The following is a 23,443-nucleotide window of genomic DNA, read 5'->3' as shown; positions in this document are numbered from 1 at the left end:
TACTAAAGACTCAATCAAAACTGTTAGATCTAATGAATGAATTCAGTAAAGTTGCAAGATACAAACTGAACATACAAAATCAGTAGCATGTCTATGCACTAACAAAAAATTTTCTGAAAAAGAAATAAAATACCATTTATAATAGCATGGAAAACAATATAATAGTTAGGAATTTAACCAAGAAGGTGAAATATCTGTACTATGAAAACTACAAGATGTTGATGGAAGAAACTGAAGAAGACACACATAAATAGATATCCTGTGTTTGTGGATTGGAAGAATTAATATTATTAAAATGTCAATACTTCCAAAAGCCATCTGTAGATTCAATGCTATCCTTATCAAGATTCCAATGGCATTTTTTTTATAGAAGTAGAAAGAAACATTCCTAAAATGTATATAAATTCACAAAAGACCCCAAATGGCTTTAACTATAAAGCTACAGTTATAAAAAAAACATATGGTACTGGTATAAAAACAAACAAATAGACCAGTGGAACAGAATTAAGAGCCCAAAAATAAGCCCAAGAATACTTGGTAAACTAATATGTGACAAGAGAACCAAGAATACTGAATGGAGAAAAGGCACTGTCTTTAATAAATGGTGCTGGGATAATTGGATATTCACATGTAAAGGATGAAACTGGACCCATATCTTACAACACTCACAAAAAATAGATCAAAATGATCTTTTTAAAGACTTAAATGTTAGACCTGAAATAATGAAACTCCTTGAAGAAAAAACATGGGAATAAAGCCTCTTGACATGGGTCTTGGCAAGAATTTTGGAGATGACACCTAAAATACAAGCAACATAATAAAAAAATCAACAAGTGAGACTACATCAAACTAAAAGTCTTTGATATAGTAAAATAAATCATCAATAAAGTGAAAGGACAACCTACAGAATGGGAAAACATATTTGTTAATCCATATATCTGATAAAGGGTTAATATCCAAAATATATTAAAAGCTTATACAGCTCAGTAATGAAAAAACAAACAACCCATTAAACATGGGCAAAAGACTTGAATAAACATTTCTCCTAAGAAGATATACAAGAGGCCAACGGAGATATGGAAAGATGTTCAACATCACTAGCCATTAGGGAAATGCAAATTAAAATCACAGTGAGATGTCACTTCATGCCTGTTTGAAGGGCCATGATCAAAATGACAAGAGATAACAAATGCTGGGGTGGTTAATGGGGAAAAGGGAATTCTTGTGAACTGTTGGTGGGAATGTAAATTGGTTTAGCCACTATGGAAATAGCATGGAAGATTTTCAAAATTTGAAAATAGAACTACAGTATGCTCCTGAAATTCCATTTCTGAGAATATATCCAAAGAAAATGAAAACACTAACTTGAAAGGACATTATTTACACTAGCCAAGATGTGGAAACAACTGAAGTGTCCATAGGTGGATGAATGGATAATGAAGTTGTGGTATATATACACAATAGGATATTATTTAGCCACAGAACAACAAGGAAATCCTGCTATTAGTGACAGTATGGGTGGGCACTGAAGTCATTATGAAATAAGTCAGGCACAGAAAGATAAATACTATATGATGTTGCTTATAGGTGAAATCTTAAAACAAAACAAAACTCATAGAAACTGAGATCAGACTTGGGGTTACCAGAGACAGAGAGTAGGGGGGAGGAGTAATTGGAAGAAGGTAATCAAAAGGTACAAAAGTCTAGTAATAAGATAAGTACTTGGGCTGTCATGTATAGCATAGTGACTATAGCTAAAACTGCTGTATGGTATATAGGGAAGTTGTTAAGAGAGTAAATCCTGTGAATCTTGTCACAAGGAGACTTCCCACCCCTTCTTTTCTTTTCTTTTTTTCTTTTTATGAGGAGATGAATGTTACCTGAACCTATTGTGGTAATCATTTGACAATTTTTATGAATCAAAACATCATGCTGTATGCCTTAAACTTTTACAGTGATGTGTATTATTTATTTATTAATAAAACTGGAAAACAATCTGTGAAATAAAGGCAGTCTGAATTACCCATCCTAATATAACTTTTTTAAAGCTTGGATAAGTGAGAAGACAAGAATAAAAACAATCTCTCATGTTTATACCATGTTAATGCAACTAACATTCTTGGTATGACTTTTTTTCCAGAAAACTTAATGCATAGATTTTTCCCACATAATTGTAGTTAAACATAATATAATATTGAGGTTTTTCAACTTATCCTACACATACATTCCATATTTTTATACTCTTAATAACTATAATATGGCTACACAGTACTGCATTGAGAAGATACAATAAAATTAATCAATCATTTCCCTATGGTAGACATTTAGGTTACTGTCTTCTAATTAACATTACCATGTTTCTAATTAACATTAATAATAAGCCCCGATATGAATGCTCTGCACAGGTTATTTTTTTCCTGTACTTAGGATTGTTTCTGAGGCAGTTCTTGCCCCATCCAAAGCCCTTTTACCTGACCAGTTACTGTGAATTTGGCTACTAATGGCTCACAGTCTTTCCTTCTGCTTAGAGTTGTCTTTCACCTTCTGGAGGCATGTCTGGAGAAAAGGCCCACTTTGGTGAAGGATGTAGATACCGTGAACCATGAATAATGGAGTATGAGACAAACATGTTGAGCCTAGAAAGGAGGAAGTTTGGAGTTTTTTTATGTGACAGACAGATGAGATACACTTTATAACTGCAGAGGGAAGCGTTAAGGTCAAAGGCTTTAGATAAGAAAGTAAAATAACTGTTCTGGGTTGAGATGCTTGTCCTAATCACTGAAGTTATCACAAAATGGGATAGGCCACTTTGTGGGGCACTGAGTTAATTCTTCGTCATTGTAAATATTGCATTACTACCAAGGGTATAAGGGAAACTAAGTTATAGATATTTAACATTCTTTTAATTCATTAATCCTTTAAGCGTTAATGTTAGTGCTATCAATAACCTCTTACATGTTTCAATACTTATTTCAACATTTATTTATTCTTGTGTTTGGGAGCTAGAAGGTGCAAGAAGAATTGCTTTAGAAGAAGAGTAGGATCAGTTTTAAAAGAGTAATGATGGCATGTGTTGGAAATTGTTAAGGGAATATAGCATTGTCATTTAAAAATTGGTAACAATTTTTTTCAAGCTTTTGTTCTCACAGACATCTCCTCCTGACCTTAAGATTTCTGAACATCATTCCTCTCCCCCTAGCTGACAGAAGTTATGTCTGTGTTGCTGTTAATATCTATTACTTTGGTACAACAAATATCAGATGTGTAGGATGTTATATTTTGCATTTTAATAAAAAATTACTATACTAAAACATTATTTTAAAGGCCGAGGTCCTTTGAAGGCTTCCTGTGATTCACTATTAACTCTGTTAAAATGAGTGATGATTTCTAGAAATTATAAGGCATCTGAAAGTTCAAGACTATTAGTCCAGGGGGCCTGAGTCATTTAATTTTCTTTAAGAACTTTACCTAATTATTTTTTTAAGTGTTTATTTTTGAGAGAGAGAATGCAAGTGGGGGAGGGGCAGAGAGAGAGGAGGACAGAGTATCCAAAGCGTATCTGTGCTGATAGCAGAGACCCCAATGCCGGTCTCGAACTCATGAACTGTGAGATCATGACCTGAGCCGAAGTCAGATGCTTAACTGACTGATGCACCCAGGCGCCCCGGAACATTACCTAATTATTAGTTAATATTTACTTGTTTTACTAAAATATCCACTTGGCACTTCTTTTCCTATGCACTGTTAAACTCAGAAATGTTTTCATTTTTGGGGCCTTAGAGCTCCTCCAACGTTGGAGCTGGTGGTCCTCATTCCAACTTGTAACTGGCAACAGTCTGGAAAAGCGTTAGAAAAGGTGCAACATTGATAGGGTGAATAGCAAATGGTGGCTATCTAAGGAAGTCGTTCAGAATGGAACTCTGCAGCGTTTTGGGGGGAGCATGTTGGAATCAATTTGTGTGTGTGTGTGTGTGTGTGTGTGTGTGTGTGTGTGTGTGTGTGTTTGAGGTTGCTGGCTTTCCTAGTCTGATTCTTTTTGTTCATTATAATTTTATTTGATTAGTATATACCCTGCTGTACCTATTCACTTCATTTGTCCTTCACAAATGAACATACTGTGTCTAGTTGTTAAGCCACAGGTTAGAAATACAAAATGAACAAAATGTGGTTTCTAACTTCAAGAAAAAACCTTTTGGTAGGACACTGCAGAGGCCACTGGGATATGCATGTTTTTAACAACCTAGTATACCAAGTAAATAACTGAATCCATGCCAAGAATAAAGTATAGACAGATGACATTGAATGCTCAACTTAGCCATCCACTTGGCTATCCCAAATGGATCACAGATAGAATTCAGTGGATATTTTCGTGGTCACTGTTGGCTTTTTTGCCTTCTTCTGAAGCCCATGAGTCTCCAGGAAGCGTGGAGCTACTTCAGGCATAGCTCTCCAAGGACACAATGCAAACAGAGAAATGGTTTTTCATTCCCACATTTCCCTGGTAGACCTTTCCCCTCCTCCTTGCCCACAGTTTTCTGCCCTCATAACTAAGAATGAAAGGTTTAAACATACTTTCCAGACTCAAATGGTTTCAATGAATATATTATACAGTAAATAGTTTTAATGAACTGTGGGTAACAGTAGTATCATTTCACAGAAAAGATCCATCCTATTGCTGTTTAATTAAAATCTTTCTGCTGATGGAAACTTCTCTCTCTCTAGTGTTTTCTTTAATGCATTCATGATGCATCTGTCTGGGCTCCCTTACTAGAGATATCTTTCATTATAATCCACTTATCTAAGTTTGTAATTAAACTTCTAAATGTAAAATTTCCAGTGGAAAATTGCCAGGGTACCCAGTGAACTTGGTTTTCTTTCTCTGAGAGAAATCACTCTTTGAAAGTCTCATTTTTGTGTTTTGATCATTTTATCATTTTAGAAGTATTTGTGTGTGTATGTGTACACATAAGCAGATGCACATTAATAGTGTAATACAGTACATGAAGATGAAGAATGGCTTTTTATTTAGTGTCATCAATTTCTGCCTGTTTCTGTGAAATTGAAGGTAGATAGTATTGATAAATGGAGGTATTGCATTTTTAAGGTAGGAAAATGTTAAATGAAATATATTTCATGGCAGCTGACTTCAGACTTTGTTGATACATTTAAAACACCTAGAAACATAATTTGGCTATTGTTGAGAGTGCTGCTATGAACATTGGGGTACAAGTGCCCCTATGCATCAGTACTCCTGTATCCCTTGGATAAATTCCTAGCAGTGCTATTGCTGGGTCATAGGGTAGGTCTATTTTTAATTTTCTGAGGAACCTCCACACTGCATTCCAGAGCGGCTGCACCAATTTGCATTCCCACCAACAGTGCAAGAGGGTTCCCGTTTCTCCACATCCTCTCCAGCATCTATAGTCTCCTGATTTGTTCATTTTGGCCACTCTGACTGGCGTGAGGTGATACCTGAGTGTGGTTTTGATTTGTATTTCCCTGATAAGGAGCGACGCTGAACATCTTTTCATGTGCCTGTTGGCCATCTGGATGTCTTCTTTAGAGAGCCTAAATGTCCATCAACTGATGAATGGATAAAGAAATTGTGGTATATATACACAATGGAATACTATGTGGCAATGAGAAAAAATGAAATATGGCCTTTTGTAGCAACGTGGATGGAACTGGAGAGTGTAATGCTAAGTGAAATAAGCCATACAGAGAAAGACAGATACCATATGGTTTCACTCTTATGTGGATCCTGAGAAACTTAACAGGAACCCATGGGGGAGGGGAAGGAAAAAAAAAAAAAAGAGGTTAGAGTGGGAGAGAGCCAAAGCATAAGAGACTGTTAAAAACTGAGAACAAACTGAGGGTTGATGGGGGGTGGGAGGGAGGGGAGGGTGGGTGATGGGTATTGAGGAGGGCACCTTTTGGGATGAGCACTGGGTGTTGTATGGAAACCAATTTGTCAATAAATTTCATATATATAAAAAATAAAAAAAAATAAAAATAAAACACCTAGAAACAATAAAATTAAAAAAACACACACACAACAACCTTGGAATTGCTAGTAGAGGGAACATAATCTGTTTTCCACTGGTTAAACATGTTCTTACAACTTTCTTTGTGGCTTGTGCAATAAAAGAAGAATCTAAAAAGACCTTTGCATTTCAACTTAAATTAAAGTATTCTCTTTCAGATATTACCCCATTCTTTTGGGAAGAATGAGATGAAAAAGGATGAGAGTAAATTCTATCAAATCTTCTGAATCTAATGAGCAACTTATTAATGGTCAGTGCCGAATCATAATACATGAAAACTTATAAAAGATAATGGGAGGGACTGCTAGAAAATTTTACAGGCTTATAAACATGTCACTATTTTTTATGTCAACTGTGAACACATTTTTCAATAAGTTCTTTTGCAACAGTAGATGCATAATTGATGAAGAGAACACAAAACTATATTTATGTTTAACTAGATAATTCTCTTGACATTAAATATTTAGAATCTTACATTGCAGAAAATATTAATGAGTAATTAAGTATTTTTTAATTTCAAAGGTCAATAGCATTTGAGAAGATGATGTTGTCTTGTTCACACATTCTAGTTATACTGAATTCGTATAAAGCTCTTTAGAGTAATGGTTAAATATAACCTTACACACACAAAAAATCACTCTCTCTCTCTCTGTCTCCATTCATATATACATATATATATATATATATATATATATATATATATATATATATAAAACACACACGTATAAAATACTAATATATATATTTAGTTATAAAATTTGGTAAAAAGAGATTATCAAATTCTTTCCTACACCTTTAAGCATAATGGACTGTAGACTAATGCCATTAGGTTCCTGTTTTATTTCTTAAAATATCTACAAAACTGATTGTACTAACTTTATTACTCTTTCTAGAATGTAATGCTTTCAAATTGAATGCATTTTCTTTTTGTAATTAACCTAAGCTCCTCCAAGCAAATTATATAGATTTTATTTTTTCTGTAGTGAATATCTTATGTTTTTTCATGTTGTTTCATTAAACTATTTAATTTTCACTTTTTCCTGCTTTATATAAAAAAGAGTCTTCCACCTGTGGACTCAAATACAGGCAATATAGAAATTTTTTTATAGAAAAAAAAAAGATCTCCTGATCTTTTTTGGGGTGTGGAATAAGGTGTTTGTAATTTATTTATAAAGTGAGAGGAATTTTCAACTGTTTGCCAGAGTCCATGTGATTTTCAGGGTTTCACAATTACTAAATTAACTCTACTGGGCACAGGGGAGAGAATTCAAAAACTCAAAATAAGAGAAACTCATAACATTATACAGTTTACCGTTGGCTCTTGAATATCTGATGAATGTTATTTCAGAGACAACCTATTGTTCTAAATTTAAATAATTTCCATTTGTCTCTAAACTAAATAAATTTTAGTAGCCATTAAAATTAAAATGACAAGTATACATTTTAATCAAAGATTTTTTTGTTGTTATTTTTTTTTGGCTTTAAATGCAAGGGTTAGGAAGCTGACAACATCATTTATTGAAGCAAAATAGCATTCAGTAGTGATTGTAGTTGTTGAATAATAATGTAAAGAGGTTCCTATGATGACAAGTAGGAAAATATACATTTTTAGAAACCATTCCTTTTAGGTAAATTTTGCTCCCAAAGGAGCCATTTTGCACTTAGAAAAAAGTAAGTGATAAGTTTTCATCTAAAAACATGGAAATATGATTCTTTTAAAAATGAGAGTCAGCACTTTTATTTATGTATTTTTAAAAATTTATTTATTTATGTAATCTCTACACACAATGTGGGGCTTGAACTCACGACTCTGAGATCAAGAGTTGCATGTTCTAATGATTGAGCCTGCCAGGTACCCCAAGAGTCAGCACTTCTGGTTCTTTCTTAAATTTGCAGCAGATAGTTCTGTGTGTTGGATAAAACCCCCTTACCTAGTTATTTAGACATGCTACATATGCTCCAAATATCGGGATTTTAGAAATAATTTTAATACATTTCAGTTGGCTAATTTTTCAAGTAGATGGGCTTTTCTAGCTGTTCATTTGCCCTTATATGCTAAAACCTCTTCATCAAAATTATGGTCCATGATCAAGAAAACTTAACTAGAAAAAATTTTTACAAATGTAGACTCATTCATTCCTTCTTTCATTCATTTAGCGAATATCTGTTGAACATCTACTTTCCCAGCAATACACAGTGAACAAGATAAAGTATGCAGATGGTACTAGAGGAGATGAAAATTTAAAAAATAAACTAATATGTACTAGATTGTCAGGTATTGATCTTTTGTAAGTGTTACAAACAAATGCCAAGAGGATAGATTGAATGCAACTGTGCTGAACAGATGGTGGTCTGGGAAGGCCTTTGAGAATAATGAAGTAAGGAAGCAAGCCCTGTGGATATCTAAAAAAAAACAGTACTGTAAGGACCTTGAGAAGGTGCATCCTTGAGGAACAAGAAAGAGGCCAGCATGCCTGGGCTAGAAGACTGAATGGAGATTAGTAAGAAAGAGAGGAAGCAAGAGTCTAACCAGCATAATTTTTAGGTTCTATTTTGTGATGGGAAACCATGAGAGGATTTTAAGGAGGGCAGCATATTTTTCTTTCCTGAGTGTTATCCTGGATTTTCTATGGAGAATGCATAGAAGGCATTCAAGAGTGACAGCACTCCACCAGTTAGGAGACTGATAGCGTAGCTCAGGTGAGAAATGGTGGTGGCTTGCACTAGGAAGATGGTGGCAAAGGAGATGGGAGCTTGCCTGATACTGGACAGACTGTGGAGGTGTTGCCAGCTAGGTTTGCTGATGGATTGGTTTTCATATGTGAGAAAAAGAAAGGATTTCAGGGTGACTCCTGGGCTTCTTGCCTGGTGAAGTGTGATTGCCATTTTGGAGATGACACTGGGGGAGGAGAAGTGGGCTGCAGCCTACATAAGGGAATCATAAGCTTTGCTCTGTGTGCTGCATGTCAGTCGCCTATCAGACATCCTGTGGAGATGTTCAGCAGTAATTTGGATGCATGAGTTCAGGGAACAAATCAGGACTGGAGATATGGAGATGGATATGGGGAAATGGGAACTTGAAGCATGGTATTTCATGCTGGGAGACTAAGATGACTTGGGAAGTGAGGAAAGAAAAGGCTCTGAGAACAGAGTGAGAGATATGTCAATTTAGAGGTCAAATGGGAGGATATGATAGAAAAGGAGGTTGAGAAGTGGCCAGTGAGAAATGAAAAAAGTTTGGTATCCCTGACCCAAGTGAAAAAGTGATTAAGAGGAAGTGGAAGATTTGCACAATAACCAGAAACACTAGGAGTAACGAGGATGTGATTCCATGAGGTAATAGATGGCTTTCCATGAGGTGATGACAAGGTAGTTCTCAAATGATAAAATCTGTCCATAATACCTTCAGAATTAGGGAGGGGACTTGGCAACAGCATGGGGGAATAACTGTATAAATATGTTCTTAAATTAGACTGTGTATGAGTGGATTTGTTCTCACTGGGGAGCCTCAGGCAGCTTACCAGAGTAATCACTACCCTTTTTTTTTTTATTTATAGTTTATCACCCATGAAGCCCCCTTTCTTCACTTTGATAACTCTTATGCAAAATGACAACAGATGCAGTGGCTTTTCTTTGAATAGTGTGTCTATTACCTGAAGTAATCAGTATGGGAAATAAACCAACCTCCCCTGTTTAGAAATAGGGGCATCCACGAGCTGGTTTACAGAGAATTTCAGTGTGTTGCTTGAATCATGCAAGATACTGTGTTTCAATCTGGAGAAGTCAGAGAGAGAGGCACACGCATACAAATAGGTATATCTATTAACAGACCCAGTGCGTGTAGGGACACGATACCGTTAGGAGTTAGAGTTGCTTTCAGCTCATGTAACAGAAAACACAGAAAAAAGGGGATTAAAACAAGCGGATTTATTTCCCTAACAAGGTGGAAAGTCCAGAGGGTGACAATTTAGGACAGTTGCTGAGGCTCCACTATGGCATCTGAGTCTCAGGATCCTTCTGCATCCCCGCTCCATCATTCATAGTAGTGGGCAGTGTTCATTGTCATGGGCTTAAGACGGCTCTGGTACTTCCAGACATTATATGTATGTTCCAGGCAGGGGTAATGGCAAAGAACCACACTTTTACGTTTTGTCCTTTGGGATTTTATATTTCTTTTGGGGAATAAAAATATATTTGACACTCAATCCATTGCTTAGAACTGTTATGTGGTCACTCTAACTGAAAGAAAATCCAGCAATGTGAAATATAGATATAGATATATAGAATAGATATATAGATATAGATATAGGTAGATATAGGTGATATAGACAGAGATAGAGACAGAGATAGAGATAGAGATAGTAAGTAGTGTCTGCTGCAGCTACCAAGATGTAGCTTTGAAGGTTGTGACAAATCTGTTTCAAGCCCTCTTTCTATTGTTCCTGTGGCAAAAGTTTGTCCACATATATGTAAAATACTTGTGTGGACTTTGTGCAGAATTCTCTGTGGCCTTATTACATGATGCAAACCTATTGAAATTATTACTATAGAAAACCAGAGTCCACGTGATTGTATATTATTCGGTATGCTTGCAGATACCTCATATGTTGATGTAATTGGCTTCTGCAGAGTGAGGTGCGTGGAGGAAGAGGCTGGCGGTTACAAAGCTTGAGGAAGTTACTAAATATCATGTCATTGTGAGGCCAGAGGTTACTTTCTCATAAAATAGAGATGATAATACCTGTTTTCTCCTTCACAGGGTCAGTGTGAATCGTTAATGGGGCTCTTGGTACAGACTGCTTTTAGCTCTTCAGAAATATGGTATGCACAAAGTCACAAGATTGGGTGGTTGGAAAAAAATCATCTCTCATTCCTTTGCTGCAGGGCAGGATTGCATTCTCACTGTTATTTAAATTTGCTAGAGTAAGAGTTTTTTGAATTTTGAGAGAGTAATAACAATATTAGCAATGGTGGCCCTTTATTTAGCAAACGCTCGTTCTCTGGCTGACCCCCATCTAAGTAGTTTCCATACATTATTTTATCCCATCCTAGAGGTTATGAGATGACTGTCCTCCTCATTTTGTAGATGAGGACCCTGAGGCTCCAAGGCCAGGTGACCTGCCAGGGTCACTACATGTGATGCCATAAACAGATCGGGGCTATGTTGTCAGGCCCGTTATGTAATCCAGCTTTGACATTTTCTGGCTGAGGTAACCTTGGAATAATTATTTAACATCCTTAATGATCAGTCTCTTTTATATCTGAAAAATAGGAATAATTGCTCATAATATTATGTGAGGATTGAGTGAAATGATATGTAAACTGCCATGTATAAGCTGCTGAGAGACCCTACATAGGGCTATAAAGGATCTCCATTTTCAGGGTTATAAAAAGTTGCTTGCGTTGATACAGGGTTATAATGCTACTCTCTCGTTTCAGAGGAAGGCCACTGAGATCACTTGCAAATGACTTACCACCTCTGTGACCTTGGGCTTGTCACTTAACTCTCCATGCCTCGTCTCTGAAATGAGAGAAAATAGGAATAACTACATAGCAGGGCTTTGGTGAGAGTTAGAGTATTTAGGTCAATATTCTATATACAGACAGATTATGAAAGATGAAATGGAATTCACAATATTGCAATCAGAAATCAGGCAGATAGCTGAGAAAAAGCAAATGCTTCTGTGGTCTCTCCAGTGGTATTTAGTTAACAATCACTTGTAATAGGCATCTATCTGGAGTGGCCATCAGCTGAATCAGCTGTGCCAGTCAGTTGGTTGGGTCTCAACTTGGGTGTCCTCTCCTCCAGCCCCTGTTACTCAGCCATCTTTATCGAGCCATCTTGTCCACAAATTGCCATGAGATGGCACTATGCGGATATGCGTGCTCAAGTTTGCTTCCCTCCCTTTCACTGCTGTTCCTGCAGGTTGAAAGCAAATTGGAACAGCTTTTATTTTATTTTATTTTATTTTATTTTATTTTATTTTATTTTATTTTGTTTTGTTTTGTTTTGTTTTATTTTATTTTATTTTATTTTATTTTATTTTATTTTATTTTATTTTATTTTATTTTAAGTTTTGTGCCTTTTAAATATTCAAGGACTTCAATGATAAGAATACACTTAAAGGGAAATGAAATGCGTGTAAAATGTAAGACGCATTTTTCATAGTCCAAATTGCCTTCAAATGATTAGAAAACAGAGGCAAAAAGGATAAACAGTGTTTTTTTAGTTCTCTTAGTATTCATCAATTTAAAGCTAACCTTACAAATATATTTTGGATGCTAAGATATATAGTAAATAAGTTGATTTGGAAACTGAACGATGGTCGTGATGTAAATTATTTATGCCATCGTGGGTAGCACATGCTTCCTGCATAATATATATTTTTATTGTAGTTACAGCATTTGTACAACATCTATTTATGTTGTACAAATAGAGGAGTGGAATCTCTAATTGTTTCTTGTTTCCCCTCTTTTTTTATTGTGAATACTTGTGTGGCTTTTCAAGTAATGAATACAAGAATGACTCCCAGTGTCTTTGAAGGAATAATTGAGTAAACTTTCAGACATTTGGAGGAAAGAGAAGAAACACAGTTTAGTGGAGTAAGACAAACCTGGGGTCACATTCCATCCTGTGCTGTCCATCAACCCAGCAGAGATTCTCATTTTACTTATACATCTAAAACATGGAGCATGGCAAGTGGTGGAAGCTTCACCAAACCTAGTTTCCCATCGTTTGTCCCTCAGCTTCTTGGGGAAAGGGAGGTAATGATGTATAGGATCGTAGATAATACTGATACTAAAATGTGTAGGTATTCCCAGGAGTAAGATTGCTATGGCATCCCAGATTGAAATGCTTTTGTTCATTCTCTAAGATCTGTATTTCAGATTTTGTTTTTTTTTTGTTTTTTTTTTGTTTGTTTGTTTGGTCAAGATCAGCCTAAGGTTTCTACTGGCACTCTTCCTGTTAGTGACAGCCAGAAGATGTGGTGACTGTACATACATGAGTGGCTAGGAGGTTCCCAAGCCACTCTGCTCAGGGATCTGCCACTGGCTTAGATGAACACAAAAGGAACCTTCAAGACATTGGGTCCCTTTGCAGAGTCAGCACAGGGTTCTGGAATGATAAGAAAGCCTAAAATGAGATCAGGGCTCATAGCGGCCTCTACTCAGGGAATTGTGGTGATTTTGTTATTGTTTTATTTTGAATTAAATACAAAGATTGATACAAAATTCAAGATGTTTAAATATTAATTTTTGACTAATCATTCCAGATCACTGGAACTCTTAACTCTTTTAAGTCTTTTGTGGCTTTCCCACCTATAGCCATTTGGAGTATAGCAAATATGGTTTGGGTCTTCCTTCTCTTTAGTTTACATACTAATGATTTGAATATATTTTTAGATATGCTGGATATGTGTCTCTTAATGATGAGGATGAACAAAGTCCTCTCCTTTACCCTGGTGATTTCCTGCATAAAAGAAGTTATCTTTGTAGAGAGCTGGTCCTGATGGCAAATTACTTTAGTAGTAATAATAATAGCTTAGGATTAACTACACAGATCATTTTCATTACAAGTTTTATCCTTGGAATAAGCTAAATTAATTTTTTTTTCAATGTTTATTTATTTTTGGGACAGAGAGAGACAGAGCATGAACGGGGGAGGGGCAGAGAGAGAGGGAGACACAGAATCGGAAGCAGGCTCCAGGCTCTGAGCCATCAGCCCAGAGCCTGATGCGGGGCTCGAACTCACGGAGCGCGAGATCGTGACCTGGCTGAAGTCGGACGCTTAACCGACTGCGCCACCCAGGCGCCCCGGAATAAGCTAAATTAATATCAATGCTGCCCAGCCTATAGCAAAAGCATAGTTGTAGCAAATCATACTCTTGGATGTTTGCTACAAAGAAGTATGGCCAGTTCAGTTCTCTGGGCTTGAGGTGTTTGAATTGTATCCAGCAATGCCACAAAAGTTCCATGAGATAGTTTATCAGGCCAGTCTTGGGGGCAGTGAAGCAAGCGAGCTCTGTTTTATTTCAGCCAGATGACTCCACTTTGATGAGTCTCAATATGGTATGTGATACAGAAATTTGAAGAAAAGGTTTTGGTTGCTTATCCATCCATGTACTCTCTTCATCCCTGGATCCAGGCCAGCCGTCAGAGAGCTGTGTACTTGAACTTCATTGCTTGATCCTTTGTAGAATCTTTTTTACTGATTTTGTACTTTTCCATTGTACTCTTGGAATGTGCCTGGAGTGCCACGAAACATGGTTTGCCATGTTTCTTATATTTGATGAAGTGTTGTGTTCAGCACATTGCTCAGCACGGTGTCTGTATTTATGAGGACTCCTAGGGTAAATTCCATCAGTGCCTGAAAGTAGAGTAGTGGCTTCTCCTGAAACAATAATAAAAAAGAAGATATAATTTTCTCCTACATACATGAGGGCACACTTCCTTTCTTTGGTCACTGGGAAGCTCATAGTCAGATTTGTTCCTCACTCTTAGCCACTATGTGGGTAAATGTGTAGGGACAATACTTCTACCTTGATATCCTTTTACTGTTTAATCTTTTTATTCCCCCCCTCCACCCATGTTTCTTAATACATTTTCCTATTACATGAACTGTGGCCCATGATCTCTAATCTCCTTACCTCCAGGTAGACTTATTATCCTTTGGGAAGCTACCTGGATATCCTGTAAGCACATCAGACTTAATATTGCTGGGAGGAAACTTCTTATCTTCCTTTTCAAACATGCCCCTTTTTACCATTCCTCCTTTGGTGAAGAGGTCCCATCTGTTTGATCATGTAAGTTAGCAGTCTTGCTGTCTTATTTATTTTTTCTCTCTCATATTCCATCCATTTGGTAACTGAATCTGGCCTCTGTACTGCATTTGACATTTACCCGGATGCTTTCATTAGTCAGTTCTTGCCTGGACTATTTGCTAGTTTCCTAACTGGCCTCATCCACCATGAATGTGTTGTGCACACTGGTGTCAATTGTTTAAAAGTCATTCCCTTGCATATAATTCCTATTGTTATTATTTATAGAATGAGTCCCAAATCACTCACATGACATCCAAGGCTCTTCATAATTTGCTCCCCAACCTGTGTTCTAAATCTCCTCTCTGTCCATTCCTCCCTCCCCTTTTCATCCTTCACAGCAGCCACCGGCCCACTCACCAGCCCCTAAACACAAAATGCATGTCAGCACCTAGTTCCCACGGCCAGAAATGCACCCCCTGGCTCCCTCAAGCCCTTGTTTTTCTAAGGCTCCTCTCAGACATTACCTTGTGTGAGACTTTCCTCTTTTTTTCTCAGCACAGATGATCTAAATGCCTCCCCCTCAATTTCTCCATTTCACTTTCTTAATACTACTGTTAGAGTATTCTTTGCCCTGTTTTGGACTTTGATGTGTGTGCATGTTTCTTCCCAAATTGTGAGCTCCTCAAGGAGTTTGGCTAAGTTGAAGGAGAGAGTAGACCAGGTATCTTCCAACCCTCCTCTCACAAAAGTCGACTGATAAGGGGACCATGGAGTCGCTAGAATTGATAGTCTCTTCAATGGGTAAGGATTGAAAGCATGGCTAATTAACCTTTGATCTTAAAATGTTGATATTATATGCACTCTCTTTATGGTAATGGGGAATTTGTAGTATCATCATGATAAAGGTTCTAGCAGTCAATGTGAGTCTTTATAATTTCTGTAAAGAAGAAACTTATCTGGTTTTCTTTTTTTTCCTTTAAAAATTTTTTGTTTTTAGGAATAGGAAAGTCAAGAGGCTGAAAATCTGAAGAATGTTTTCAAAGGGTAATCTGGCTGTCACTTGCTGGTTATGGAGGAGCATGAGGAAGCTGTTTCTATTACTTTCTCTCTTGCTGTCCCATGCAGCTCATTTGGAAGGCAAAAAGGATAATCAGTTCATCTGGAAACCAGGTAGGAATGTTCTGGCTGTTCCTTTGTCCCATTTTCATTAATGAGAAGACTATTCTTCCATTCTTGTTCTTATTTGTGGAGTAGTAGAGAATATTCAGAGAGGAAAAAAAGACTCTTCTTTTTTACAATAAAGCTTACATTTAATTTTTATTTCTGCATAATTGTCACCTCTACCCATGATCCTTGTTATCCTTCTGAATTTTCATGTTGTTGTCAATTAAAGTTATGATTTCCATAGTTACATCTGCTTCCCCTTTGTCACATATATCACTGTGCCGCACATGTGTAGCAAAATTGACTACTGAATTTAGCTGATAGCCTTAGCTACAAATGCTTTGGACCAGTTCTGTATGTTTCTTCCTTTTAGCTAACAGACTAGTTAGCTATTTATTATTAAATATTTTGTAGCATAGATCCTGTATATCTAAATTTGGGAGCATGAAGAATTGTCCTAACAACTTTGCTCATTAGCGGTGACTCCGAAGTCTCCTTAATGTATTTTGAGATCCCCAGATACCTTGTACACAAGTATATGAATAAGTTGAATTGAGATTTGGAGTCTTGTGTATAAGTCATGTTCTTTTCTAATAATTTCTTTAATTTGAGTGTAGAAAAGATCTGTTAAATTTAATTTTAAATGCTTATGTTTTATTATCTTAAACGATGAACCCTAAACGTCTTGGCTCTTTGTATCACTGATGTGTCTCTTTGCTCTAGATTTTAATTTTCTTAAAGTTTCAAAATCAGATCATTTAAAATATTTATTACTGTTTCCAGAGTCCATTCTTGCAAATACAGATAACTTTTATGCTTAATATCTTGGAATAGGAAAATGTGATGTTATAGAAGATGTATGGCCCTTGAAGAATTTTCATTTTAGTCTCATCAGTCGTAAATTAAATAGACTGCAAATGTATTGTGTCACCATGGAAATATGTACAAAAGTGATATTTTTAGTATTTAAATGATTTTGCAAAAATTAAGGTAAATTATGCTTTAAAGTATATTAAGTAAAAAAACCTAGTGCCACTAGAGATAGAGTCTGGAGGACATTTAATTGCACTAAAGCCCCTATAAATTAATTTAATTGTGGGCTCTAGTACCACATTAGTGATTTGTATTTTTTATCTCAGAGTGGTTTTAGTAAGCTTTGGAACTAGGTCTAAAAGTCAGTCTTGCAATTCTGTGAAAGGGGCTATTTTGTTCTAATCACAAAACGCTAAACATATTTATCAAATCTGAATGAGCACACTCATATGACTACTCTGTCTAAAGTTCTCGAAAAAGTGCAATTAAGATAGAAAGTAGCAAATCTGAACCACAAATGAGATGTGTGAAGAAAAGGGGCTTATTTGGAAACAAATTTTAAAAATAAGACTGCTTTTCTAAAAGCAGGTCATTGGAATAAGATGGTACAGACCCACGCTGCAGTGGATGAGTTCTTTGATAACTGTCAAACTTCAGTTTCAGAGATAGAATCCTTCCAATAAGATACATTGCACTGTTCAAATGAACATCTCTGTCGTCAGTCTCATTTTCCCTGGTATTAATTACTTCTTTCCCTCCTTAATGTGCCATCAAAGAGGTAATAAATATATACTTCCCATTTGGATTTGCTTAGAAATTACAAATTTATTACTTGTATATGACTGGATATTTTAAAAGTGGAAAAAAATTAAAAGCTACAAAATGAAAAGCAAAAGTCCAGACCATGTATCCCATTCTCCAATCTCTTATGTATCCTTTGGAGATTTTCTTTGTGCATGTAGGTACCTCTCCATGCATATTTGTGTATATAAACCACATAAGATACACACATCTACACATAAAATATCACTAATATTGTTTATTAGGGTTCTGCCAAAAAAGGAACAGTACATGCACAGAAGGTCATTGGGAGTACTTTAATAAGAGGACTGTTTACAAAAGTGGGAAAGTGTGAACACTGTTTAAGAACAGCGACAAGGAATTGTGGAGTGCCCGTGAGCTAGTGTCAGTCTTTATGACTTCTAGATCTGCAGAGGCAAAGAAAGGAAGTGGTTTCTGGAATCTGGAGAGAAAACTTCATGGAGAGGATACCCGAAAGATGCTGTGACCTTCAGAGGGATATAACCAGCCTGCAGAGAGGAGTAGGAAAGGGGCCAGGGGAATGAAGGGCCCTTGCCCTCACATCTCCTGCCAGGGCTCTCATTGCCTGAATCCAACCAGAAGTCATGAGGCAAGGGACTCCACTGATTTATCATACAGACTGGCCTCCTGGGCAGAGAGCAGAGTAGAGAAAGGTGGACAATGTGGTTCTGAAAATATTTAACTCATACATACATATATGTACATACGCACAGACATTTTGCTTCCTACAATCGGAATCATACCATGTACCCTTTTTTTGCAGCTTGATTTTATCACATGATGTCTTCATGAACATTACATAATAGTGCACATGGGTCAGTTTCATCTTTTAATGGTTACATAGTATTCTTTTGTGTTTTTATTTAATAGTATGTTTATTAATGCTTGCCTGGCATTTCAGCAGTTTTTAGTGTTTTGCTACTATAAATTATAGTTATACGAATGCAACATTATTTTAAAGGTAAACAATACATCATCTTGAGGAGTTGTTGTACACTAGAGCAATTCTGGGTCATTACCTTCAAAGGCAACTTCAACATCTTAGAATCTGTTAATCTACTTATATGTGAGTGTATTATATTTCAATTTGGTTTTAAAAGACATGTATTGCAGGTGACATCAGTTGTGTTTTGGGAGTATGTTATCAAATCTGACAACCAGGTCCAGTGTATTCTGAAATTTGAACAGCTTTCCCCAGGAGACCCAGACAAATATACTTAGAAACCTAGAAACTGTTCTCTGGGTTTAGATTGTAGGATCCACAACTTAAGATTTTTGTTGGTGTCTGTTGTTTTCCCTTGAGTCCATGAATTAGCTGATAGTCAACCTTATCCAAATTGGAGGCATTTCTAAGTGATTCCTGGCTTTGGATAAACAATGGATTGATGAATAATGAGTGGCGTATTATGTTGCTAAGGATTTCTGTACTGAGAAAGTCTGGTGAGCTGTAGGCTGTGGGGGTCATTGATGTGGCAGGGCTGTTGAGTGTCTGTCATCACTGTGATGAGATCCTCTGATCTATATTTAGTGTCAAGCAATCTGCCATTCATGCCAAGGAAGGATTGTGTCTGCGAGAGTACCAGATAAGGAGTGATGTTGCTTATTGTTTTAAGTAAATATATAACTATTCATGTCTGCATGGTTTGTAAGGATGGACAGATCATGGTTTCTGAAGCCATAATAGTGAGTGGTTTCAAAGAATTTCTCAGTATTGGTTCTAAGAGGTTCATTCATTCCACTAACACTTGTCAAGTCCTTATTGTGTGACAGGTACTGTTACAAGCACATGAGATAAATTGAGAATAAAACAGGCAAAGAAATGGGGTAATGAACGTGATCAAGAAGTTAAATAAAAAGTACATTAGATGGTGGTAAGTGTTTAGAAGGAAAGAGAAGGCAAGGAAGAGAGATATACAATGATAGGTGAGAGGCAGATATTGTTAACATGTAGGCTGTGGGATGCCTCACCAAGGAGGCGAATTTTTTAAAAAAAAGTTTAACATTTATTTATTACTGAGAGACAGAAAGAGGCATAGCATGAGCAGGGGAGGGTCAGAGAGAGAGAGAGAGAGGGAGAAACAGAATCTGGAGCACGCTCCAGGCCCTGAGCTGTCAGCACAGAGCCTAACGTGGGGCTCGAATTTGTGAACCACGATATCATGACCTGAGTCAACGTCGGACACTTAACCAAGTGAGCCATCCAGGTGCCTCAGGAGGCAAATTTGAATAAGGACCTAAAGGAAGAAGGCAGCTAGCCATGGGGATATTGGGTGAAGAATTTTCCAGATGAAGGAAACAGCAAAGGCAAAAGGCCCTGAGGCAGGACCATATGTGGCATGTTTGGAGACCTGAGAAGAGGCCAGCATGCTGGAACAGAGCGAGCATGGGGTTAGAGATAGAACGGGACCCAAATAAGGTGTGTCCTCATAGTCATATACAACTTGGCTTTTACTATGGGTGAGAAAGAAAGACACTGGGGAGTTTTGAGAGAGTGGTGACATGATCTGACTTCGTTTTAATAAGATTTTAATATGTCATTGTGAGTGGTCAGTTGAGAATGGTGGAAGCAGGGAGGTCAGTTAGGAGGCTTCTTCAAAAGTAGTGAAGAATAATGCTACTAGCTTGATCTAGAGTCATGGCAGTGAAGGTGGTAAGAAGAGATTGAATTTTGGTTATATTTAAGGCCATTCTTTTCAACTGAGGTGATTTTGCCCAGCAGGGTTTTTTTCTGTTTGTCACAACTGGGGTGAGCTGATATCTGTGGGTAGAAGACACAGGATGGCCCCTACCACAATTACCAGGCCCCCAAGAGTCAATAGTGCCCAGGTTGAGAAACATTGATTTAAGGTAAAGCATCATGACTTACTTATGTGAGGGGGCGGGGAAGGAAGAGATTCAATGGTGGCACTGAGACTTTGCCCTTAACAGCTAGACGAGACAGGCTGGCATGGAGGGACCATTAGCGACTTGGCATTGGGCATGTTACATTTTTTAACCTGTTAGAAATTCATGGAAGATGCTGACCAGGAAGTGGGATGTATGGGTCTGAATTCAGGAGAAAGGTCTGTGCCAAAGACATAAATTTGGAAGTCACTAGCAAAGAGGTAGAATTTAAATGTATAGCCTTAGAAATGAAGAGGTGGCTTTGAAATTTGTGATCCCATTTATGTGGAGGATACACCTGTGCTTCCTTTGGGCCAAATCACATTAAAAATTGTAGTGGTAACATACACATAATATGAACTTTTACCGTTGTAACCATTTTTAAGTTTACGATTCAATGGCATTTAGTATATTCACAGTTGGTGAAGATATCACCACAATCTAGTTCCAGATCGCTCCAAATGATGTTTTACAAGTGAGTTTATAAAAAGACTGGAAAAACAAGTTTTGCTATGAATCATAATGCATGAAAGGAGAAAAAAAAAGCCACCTTTGTCTCTTTGTGAGAAGCTCTTTTACTAGCCTTAAGTCATCCTAAGAGATCTTTTGAGTCTAGTAGAAAGAGCTAGAGCTTTAGACACAAGCAGACCCACATTCAAATCCTAAGTATATAAAGAGGAGAAAGTTCTTTAACTTCTCTCAACTCTACTTAAACATCCAAAAATGAGGATAATAAAATACTTCATGGGGCTATTCTGAACATTAGGTAAAACTATATATTGAAATACCTGTGTATCATGTACCTACTCAATAAATGTTAGCTCTTATTTTTATCATTATTACATAATCATTTAATGTTTACAGTATCCAACTTTTGCATACTTTTGTTCCTTAAGTACACACAAAAGGGGAAGTTGGTTTGACAGCTAAATATATCTTAGTGATAAATCATCAAAAGTAATTTTACTAACTTTTTAAGTCTAAAACTTTCTATACGACAGACCCTTAGTTTTAATTTTAGTAGCTCCTTCCCAGTAAACGAAAAGGGTGAGGATAATGAATCACATTCTAAGAACTAAGTAGATAAATTGGAATTAGTCTTTCTGGGAAAACAAAAAAGGACTATGAAAATGATATTGTATAAGGAGAAAAGATCTTACATAGGATAATATATAATTATACCTTAAGAAATAATGTTTTCAGTGTTGAAAGCATTTTAAGAAACAAGTTACATATGTATGTTTTTTTAAAGTTTAGGAATCCTAGGGAAAATAAGATGTTCTTAGGAGAAAGCTAATTTTTTGACTATGTCCATGAAATATTTCTTTTGGGAGTTTGATTAAATTGAAATAGTTTTAATTACTTCTATGGATATCAATTTGTCTTACAGATATGTGCATAATATACTCTCAGTGGTGTGATTTCTGTGCTATCAAAAGGCATAGACATATATGGAATGGGACTCACTGCTAAAAATTCTAATTACTTTTCTTTGGAGACCACAGGTACTAATTTTGCAATGTTCCCAGTGAGTCAGAAAAAGCCTCTGTTATTTAAATAATATAAAATAAATTATTCTGCTTTTTTCCCCCCTAAATAGAACTATAATGTATGCTCCCTGAGGACAGGGAATTTGCCAATTTTAATCATGGATATATTCCAGGTACCTAGAACATAAATAACTGTTGTATGACATATTCCCAGCACATTAAGTACTTGCAGAATGAGTGGAACTGTCTTTGGGGTTTGTGTGTGTTATATGTGTATTTGAGAGGGTTGAAAAGTGATGAGGCTGTTATTATCAAACTTGAAATAAATATTGAGGAGAGAATGTAAAATTAATAAAAACCAGAGTCAAACTTATGAATCAGTTAACTATAAAAATAAATGATCTGTATTTCCTTGTTGCTTGGCTCCAGGACCCTTTCTGATCATCTCTGGTAAAGATTTTGAAGATTTTTTTTATGAAAGGGTACAGGTGTATAGTTAGAAATTTAACTGTTGCTCTAATTCTTATGATGATGTATTACAGTTGCATGCCACCTCCCAATTCATTTTCACTGAGGTAGCCACTTACAACTCTTTTTTCTGTTTACTCTGATGTTCATCTCTATATTTCTAAGTAATATGCTCATTATTGACAATTCTTGGTTTATACATATTAGGTATTTCCTACTGACTTTCTGTTATGTTAGTCGAGGATGTTATCTGTCATCTAATTACCACTTTCCTTCCTTATGACCCTACTCCAAAATGGGGAGATTAAAATATTTAAATCTGTGAACATATTTTTTCTTTGGGATATTTTCGCACATCTTTCCACAGTTGTTTTCTTTGGAATGTTCCTTCATTTTCTCATCTGGAACCCCGTGGTCCCTGTTGTGTTTCTCTTCTTTGCCTTTACTGCTTTATTTTCTAGAACTGCCAAACTTATCTTGTAAAACTCCTGAAATAGTGTACATCTGAAGTAACTTTTTATGTCTGAAAGGGCTTCTGTAGTTGGCATATACGTGGCTGATAACTTGGGTGTGGAGTTCAAGGTTAAAAAGCACTTTTCCTTCAGAAGGCTTTGCCTCACTGTATTCTGGCTTCCAGTGTTGTTACTAAGAAGTTTGATGTCATTCTGTTCTCATCTCTTTGTACATTACCTGTTTGTTTTCCTCTTTCTGGAACCTTCTTTTTATGCAGGAAGTTCTGAAATTTCATGGATCTTGTGCTTTTGGGTATTTTCTTCTTATTGTGCTGAATATTAGGAAGATATTCTAATTAACATGCTCATGTTTATTTTGTATGTGTTTTCCTCCCCCCTTAAATTCCTTAGATATTTCAGCTCTCTAGCTGATCTTCAATATTCAGATATTTCCCCCACTTTTTCTTTTGCTTTCTTTTTGTTTGTATTTTTATTTTAATTTCTTTTTTTTTTCTTTTTGAATTGGTATATTTGTTTCCTTTGGT

The 23,443-nt window shown here is 36.4% G+C and overlaps 1 protein-coding gene across 1 annotated transcript in view; it reads left to right on the top strand.

Annotated features, from left to right (window-relative positions):
• The first annotated feature begins 15,837 nt into the window (after positions 1 to 15,837).
• Positions 15,838 to 23,443, top strand: part of THSD7B (thrombospondin type 1 domain containing 7B) — a 749,444-nt gene continuing 741,838 nt past the window's right edge. Inside the window, exon 1 of the mRNA XM_047085714.1 lies at positions 15,838 to 15,976. Within this exon, the coding sequence (XP_046941670.1) occupies positions 15,838 to 15,976 (139 nt within the window). The remainder of the gene's footprint in view (positions 15,977 to 23,443) is intronic.

The sequence above is a fragment of the Lynx rufus genome, unplaced genomic scaffold, assembly GCF_022079265.1.
Source record: "Lynx rufus isolate CCGP_SWC_20201006 ecotype Redwood Valley unplaced genomic scaffold, mLynRuf1.p SCAF_2, whole genome shotgun sequence".
NCBI lineage: Eukaryota > Metazoa > Chordata > Mammalia > Carnivora > Felidae > Lynx > Lynx rufus.
The sequence above is the reverse complement of the archived record's forward strand: the minus strand, read 5'-3'. Positions and strand labels throughout refer to the sequence as shown.